Raw genomic sequence first — 7,925 nt, 5'->3', positions numbered from 1 at the left:
ATGTTCTTTGTTATATTTTCGGATCCTATTTTGTGATTTTGAATGCTTATTGTGGAATCCTATGGGCAATTTAAAGTAAGTAAGTAAGTAAACTAAATGATTAAAGATGTCTATCTGTTCCATAAGAAAAGTATCTGTTACATGAGAATGCTTAGATCAGAAATTGGAAGCCTTAGAGGCTTAATTATCTGCAACTGATTTCATATATATAATCAGCATAATTTTTAGGTAATATTAAGCACTTCTGTGAAATTTCAATTTGGGGATGCTTAAACGATTCATTTTTGTCCCTATTCAAGCTTTCTATGTATATCTATATGCTTATAAGAGTCTTATGACTCATAAGACTTAGGAATCACATTTCTCCTAAGGGAAGGTGAGGAGTGAGGGAATTGGAGGTTTGAGGAAGGAGATCATCAAAAAGGTTGGGAATTTGTGGAAGATTAAGTACAAGGTATGTATAAGACTATCTCAATTGACTCCCATAACTCTTCTTTTTAGGATGTGTGAAATACCCTCTTGATCATGTCACTTAGAGGTTGGAATGATAATTCCATGGGTATGTAAGAAGTTAATGGATAAGATAACCTTACTTGGTTGTTTGATTCAATTAAAATTGAATATGGAGAAGTTATATTCTATCTTCTTATTTTGAACTTAAGTGTAGAACATGATTTTGTGTATCCATGTTATGTCATGTGCATGAGAAGCTAAGAACCTCAAGATATGGAAGTGTGCTTATGAGTTTCAACTTTTGGTCCATTGAATTGAGTTGTGTGCATGGATTTAATTCAAGCTAGAGAGTATTGTATATTGTACCTTGAATTTCATGCTTTTTGAACCATGATTTAGTAATGAAAAGATCTATTTTAGAGTCTTGAAAACACTCCTAAAAGAATGGAAATTTTTAGCAAATTTCGGACTGGAAGTGCAGAATCGCCGCACGTGCGGGAGTCATGGCCGCACGTGCGGGAAGTGCTGCCGCACGTGCGGGGGTTGTGGCCGCACGTGCGGGAGAGGGTCAAATTTTTGGGCTTTTGTTCTGCTAAAAAGGCACGTGCGGGACCTCAGGGCCGCACGTGCGGGGCCAACTGCCGCACGTGCGGGGCTCACAGCCGCACGTGCGGCTCATGCTGAAAAATACTGTTTGCTCCGTTTTGCGTGTAGAACCCTCCAATGTTGTCGGAATATGTATTTGATGCCTTTTAATATGTATAAATTCCTTCGAAGTAAAACGAAACAGAAAGTGATCTAATATGGAAAGGAAACTAATTGTGTAAGATTGAATGTGTGCAGGGCACACTCCGGGAAGAACAAGCACGTCATCGCAACACTGTGAGTAGTAGTATCATTATCCTCTTTACATATGACTAATGATTTCCATTAGCATTTCGTTACGCGACTATGTTAATGTCTCAAGTACGTAACCATGATTAACGTTCAAGTATGTATGTTAATGCTTAAGTATGTTCCAAGTATGTAAAGAATAAAATGGGAAAGATAGGCCTACGGCCATTCAATATAAGTTATTATGATATGAAACAAAGTGCTACACGGAACTAAGTGCTACGACGTGAGCCACCTCTAGAATCCGTGTGAGACACCTCTTGAGTTCGTATAAGTATGGTTTCAAGGGCTTTATGCCACTTTCAAGGGCTTTATGCCACTTTCAAGGGCTTCAATGCCAACAAGTTACAAGGGCCTTATGCCACGCGTTTCAAGGGCCTTAGTGCCATATGTTACAAGGGCTTTGTGCCACCATGTTTAAGGGCCTTGTGCCACTATGTTCAAGGGCATTATGCCACCATGTTTAAGGGCTTCAAGCCGTTATGAATTAAGAATGTGATATATCAAGCTTTTATGTTCAAGATTGGGCCTAAGGCCGTTATAAGATGAATACAGAATCAGGCTAACCTTGTAATCTCTGCATTTACACATATATTGATATATGTCATGATTCAAGTTGAGCATTGCTTCATTATGTATTACTATTCACTAAGCCCGGCTCACTCTCTGTTATGTTTGTTTCTGTAGGCAACCAACCAGGTGGTCAATCCTAACCTATGATGCCCGGTTCCTTTGACAACCTTCGTGTATCCAAGCACTCACAAGGCCACCCATTTTGTGAAGTCTACTAAGATAATTGGCTTATTTCTTGGCTAACCTTCCAAGGTTGACTGTGTATAACTCCAATAGTTTTTGTTACATGCCCGACTACAGGGCTGGGCCTGTATATGTGTTTATACCTATGTACTGTCAAGAAGTATTTTTGGATTCTATCAACCTCTTATGGTGCATGTAATGTATGAGATCCTGGCATGTTAGAAATAGCTCAATGGAATTTGTTTAATTTTGTAGTCTTGTATGTTTTGTGCTTCCGTCAAGGCCCCATATAACGTATATATGTACCAGGTTATATGTCTGTTTGCGAATGGGTCATGCCTGAACTGTTAGGGGCAAGTTCGGGGTGTGACACTCACAGTATAATATTTATCACTCTGCTATATGCTTATAGCTGTTATCCCTTTCAGGTGACGAGATTTAGCGAAATCAAGATGGGGGATAAATTGTAGGGTTTTTTTTTCTTTTTTATTTATTTACTATCTGTATTACTGACTCTTGTAATAAAATAAAAAGCCTAAATAATTATTTTTCCTTCAATGATAATTGGTTCAAAAAAAAAAAAAAAAAAAAGACTATTCCACTAACCGCTTTCACCTTGTAGTAATGGCTAGTGACGGAAATGGAACCGGATGTTAGCGGTACCGACCCAATGGAGCAAATCATGGAAAGAGCGGTTACCAGTTTTTTGCGAGCCCTACAAACCAACACAAATAACGAAATGCCTGAACGGCGAGAAAAGCCTATTACAATAAAATAGTTCCAGGACTTGAAACCTACCATATTCACTGGCAGTACAAGTCCACTGGTAGCAAAAGCTTGGGTCAGCGATATGGAGAAGATTTTTCGCATGCTACCTTGCACAAAAAGACAGAAGGTGACCTTCGCCACATTCACTTTCAAAGACGATGCACAAAAATAGCGGCTTCTTACCCTGCAAAAAGAAGATATCGTGACTTGGGCAAAATTTTTAGAAGTATTTTATGAAAAATACTTTCCAGATTCGCTGCGGGAACAAAAGGCGTCAGAATTCATACATCTAAGGCAAGGAACCATGACAGTAGCTGAATACGAGAGCAAGTTCACACAACTAGCTCATTTTGCGACATATATCATCCCTACCGAAGTCCGAAAAGCCAGGAAATTTGAAACAAGATTGGATACTGAAATCAAGGATAAGCTTGAGGTTTTGAAACTATCAACCTATACGAAGGTGGTGGATCGAGCATACATTGCGGAAAAAGGGATTAAAGCCTCGCACTCTGGGCAACCAAGTCAAAGGAAATGATTTTGGGAAAGAGATAACAAAAGATCCGGTGTTATGCCTCCCAAGAGGGTAAATACAGGCACAACTAGTTCAAGAAACCAAGGTACTATGAACCCCAGAGGTGGCACCTGTCCTAATTGTCCCACTTGTGGAAAGGCTCACTAGAGACGATACCATCGAGACTCGGAAACATGCTTTAGATGCGGTCAAGTTGGCCACTTGCTGAGAGATTGTCCAAAGCTTGCCAATCCTACAAGCACTCCTCTGAACCAGACAGAAAACCTACAGTACCTGGAGGAGTGAGGAAGGACCAAAACTGCCAAGGAAGAGCTTTTGCCTTGGTATCTAGAAACCTAGAACTTACCGAGAATGTTGTGTCAGGTACACTTTTTATCTGTGGTCATTTAACTCATGTTCTCTTTGATTCTGGTTCCACTCATTTTTTTGTTGCACTACACTTTGCCTCCAAGTTAATATCAACCCCTAAACCCTTAGGATACGTATTGTCTGTGTCTTTTCTTTCTGGTAATTCCGCCCTTAGTGCTGATGTGTACAAATCTTGTACTGTATCCTTAAAAGGTGAAACCTTACACATAGACTTGATTTCCCTCTGTATTAGTACCTTCGACGTGATCTTCGAAATGGATTGGTTGGCTACCAACCATGCCTCTATCGATTGTGAAGCCAAAAAGGTCTCCCTTCAATCACCAAACCAACTCGAGCTTGTCTTTGATGGAACTGGAGTCTCTCCTCCTCCGTGTGTTATATCCTTCATGACAGTCCAACGACTTCTAAGAAACGGTTTTTGTAGTTATATCTGTTATGTGATTGATGCTCAACAAGAAGCCCCATACTTGATACTATCCCTGTGGTTCGAGAATTCCCGGATGTATTTCCTGAAGACCTACCTGGTACCCTGGTTAACCGAGAAATCGAATTCACCATTGAAACCCAACCTGGTACACAACCAATCTCAAAAGCCCTTTACTGTATGTCCATAACCGAATTAAAAGAGTTGAAGACTCAACTCCAAGAACTACTGGACAAAGGTTTCATTTGACCAAGTACCTCACCCTGGGGAGCTCCAGTACTATTCGTAAAGAAAAAAGATGGCACGATGAGGTTATGCATCGATTACCGGGACCTGAACAAAGTCACCATAAAAAATCAGTACCCTCTGCCATGAATCGATGACTTGTTTGACCAACTACAAGGCGCCCAAGTATTCTCAAAAATTGACTTGCGTTCTGGCTACCATAAACTAAAAGTCAAAATGGAAAGTATCGAAAAGACTGTCTTCAGAACCCTTTACAGGCACTACGAGTTTCTCGTCATGCCATTTGGCGTCACAAATACACCAGTGGCCTTCATGGATCTCATGAATCGAGTGTTCAAAACCTATCTTGACGAATTCGTCATTGTCTTCATTGACGACATTCTCATATACTTCAAATCGCCAGAAAATCATGAACACCACTTACGAAGAGTTCTACAAACACTACGTGATTACAAGCTTTATGCCAAGTTGAAAAAATGCAAATTCTGGATGACTAGTGTACACTTCCTCAGTCGCGTTGTTAACAAAGACGACATCTCAGTTGACCCCCAAAAAGTTACAGTAATCATGGATTGGCCACGACTTACCAACGTGTCTGAGATTCGAAGCTTCTTGGGCCTCGCCGGCTACTACCGATGCTTTGTGCAAGATTTCTCGAAGATAGCCTCACCCTTGACCCAGCTAACTCAGAAAAACACACCCTTCGAATGGACAGACAAGCAGGAACGTCGTTTCCAAGAATTGAAAAACAAACTTGGGACAGCTCCTATACTAGCACTTCCCGTGGGAACGGAAGAGTTCATAATTTATAGTGATGTCTCATACAATGGCTTGGGTTGCGTTCTTATGCAAAATGGGAAGGTCATTGCATACGCCTCACGTCAACTAAAGACCCATGGGAAGAATTACCAGACCCACGATCTGGAATTAGCCGCAGTAATCTTTGCCCTCAAAATCTGGCATCGTTATCTCTATGGAGTAACCTACGAAATTTACACAGATCACAAGAGTCTCAAATATCTATTTACACAGAAGGAACTGAATATGAGGCAACGACGATGGCTAGAATTTATGAAGGACTACAATGTGGAGATCCATTACCATCTAGGCAAAGCTAACGTGGTAGCAGATGCGTTGAGTCGAAAGATTACCAGAAGTTTGGCATGTACCCTCGTTCCCTACAAGATCAATGGACTGCTTGCCAACATAATCGTGGAACTCACGTTAATTAAAAAAATTAGAGCACGCCAATGCGAAGACAAATTTTTGAAAAAAAAAGTACGAGGAACAAAGAAGCACGCCCGATCCTGACTTTACGATGAGCAATGAGATGCTAAAATTTTGAAATCAAATTTGCGTACCCAACCTTCTAGAACTCAAGAAGAAGATATTGGTAGAAGCTCATAGCTCGAGGTTTGTGATCCACCTTGGCAATACGAAGATATATCACGATCTGAAAGAATGCTTCTGGTGGATAGGAATGAAGAAAGACATAGCAAGCCACGTCTCCAAATGCCTGCATTGTCGACGGGTTAAAATAGAACATTAGAGACCTGTAGGAATGTTGCAACCACTCCCTATTCCTAAATAGAAATTGGAGCACATTACTATGGATTTCGTGGTCAGGCTATCGCAATCAGTCTCCATGAATGATGCAATATAGGTTATCGTAGATCGATTGATGAAGTCGGCGCATTTTTTACCAATCAGAATCACGTACTCCCTTACTAAGTTCGCCACTCTATACATTAAGGAAATCATTCGGTTGCATGGCACCCCAATTTCAATCATATCTAATAGAGACCCCCGTTTCGTATCTCACTTTTGGAACAAATTGCAAGAAGCATTGGGAACCACTCTGAAGATTAGCACGGCTTATCACCCACAAACTGATGACCAATCTGAAAGAACAATCCAGACTTTGGAAGATATGTTACGTGTGTGTGTGCTAGACCTCAAAGGTAATTGGGATGATCACCTACCCTTGGTGGAGTTCACTTATAATAATAGCTACCATGCAAGCATTGAAATGGCATATACGAGGCACTGTATGGAAGGAGATGTCGATCACCTCTATGTTGGACGGAAGTCAGAGATAGGAAACTTTCAAGCCCCGAAATCATGCAAATTACAAGTGACAAAATTCAACTCATCCAACAGCGAATTCGCACTGTCCAAAGCCGCCAGAAAAGCTATGCAGATACACGGAGACGAGACTTAGAATTTCAAATAGGTGATCATGTGTTCCTAAAGATCTCACCAATAAGAAGGGTTATCCGATTTGGAAAACGAGGAAAGTTAAACCCACGTTACATCGGGCCATTCGAGATACTAGAAAGGATTGGTCCTGTGGCATATCACCTTGCACTTTCACCTGAATTGTCCAATATCCACAATGTGTTTCACGTTTCGATGTTTCGATGGTATCTTCGAGATCCAGAGCATATTGTTGATTATGAGAACCTGGACGTTCAAGAAGACCTCTCTTATAAAGAACAACCTCTGCAGATTCACAATTGTTGTGATCAGGTCCTTCAAAACAAAACTATACCTCTTGTAAAAGTCTTATGGAAAAATCATCGTGTCGAAGAAGCAACGTGGGAAATGGAGAATCAAATACGAACCAAGTACTCACACCTCTTTGAAAACTCAGGTACGATAAGTTTGAGGACAAACTTCTATTTAGGAGGGGAGAAATGTGACAACCCAACTGTTTAATTAATAAAAATAAATAAATAAATTATAAAAAAAAAATAATAATATGATAAGATAAAATAAAATATTTCATTTTTATAGCTATACATACTAAAATGTAATCAAACTTAAAATTAGAGGCATTGTTTTCACCAAAATATAACAATGTGATTAATAAATTGTTTGGGGCCAGATCAAAACAACTATGGAATTATTGAAATCTTTGAGGTCAAAGTGAAATTAAGGAAAAGATAAATAACGGTGGCACTTTTACCTTAACACACCTGTGCACAATTGTGGCATCTCAAACTTAGGCCACCTAATGCTAGGATGATGATTCACCTTGGTAAAAGGTGAATCACCTCCTTGGATCCAGGTATAAAAAAGGGGCCGAGTAGTAACTTGAAGAAACAAACAAAAACAAATCAATAAGTTAGTAAGTTAGAGGAGCCACGGAAATCCAAGAAAATAAGAAGAAAATAGTAAGGTCAATATTAAGGTGAGTTATATTATATTTTGAATTACCATAACATATTTTACCTATGTTTTGAAGTACCATAATTTATTTTATACAGGCTATGTTTTATAACTTATATTTAGATTTCAAGTACGTTAATTATTTTCTGAACTCTATTTGCTTAAATTGAAAATCATGGATATGTTTGTTTAAATTTTAGAAATTATTTGACAATGATTTTATAAACAATTATTTTTTGTAAGTACCACAATGGGAGTCAATAAACCATTGGCTTCTAATTGGTCACCTTGTGGCCTTCTGTTTATCAT

At 39.4% G+C, this 7,925-nt stretch overlaps 1 protein-coding gene across 1 annotated transcript; it reads left to right on the top strand.

The window, feature by feature from the left end:
- Positions 1–3,588: 3,588 nt before the first annotated feature.
- On the top strand, positions 3,589–4,448 carry LOC145796251 (uncharacterized). The gene is made up of 2 exons (XM_082881307.1): positions 3,589–4,145; positions 4,232–4,448. Exons 1-2 carry the CDS (start codon positions 3,589–3,591, stop codon positions 4,446–4,448), a joined length of 774 nt encoding a protein of 257 aa, XP_082737433.1.
- The last annotated feature ends 3,477 nt before the right edge of the window (positions 4,449–7,925 follow it).

The sequence above is a fragment of the Camellia sinensis genome, chromosome 7 (genome assembly GCF_055761805.1).
Source record: "Camellia sinensis isolate YWXY chromosome 7, ASM5576180v1, whole genome shotgun sequence".
Lineage (NCBI taxonomy): Eukaryota > Viridiplantae > Streptophyta > Magnoliopsida > Ericales > Theaceae > Camellia > Camellia sinensis.
Note: the sequence above shows the minus strand (reverse complement) of the source record. Positions and strands in the feature narration are given on the sequence as shown.

Excerpts from the sequence above, each read along its gene's own strand:
- LOC145796251 (XM_082881307.1), top strand. The coding sequence starts at position 3,589 with ATGCGGTCAAGTTGGCCACTTGCTGAGAGATTGTCCAAAGCTTGCCAA. Across the intron at positions 4,146-4,231 it reads ACTGGAGTCTCTCCTCCTCC|AAGCCCCATACTTGATACTA; the intron begins GTGTGTTATATC and ends ATGCTCAACAAG.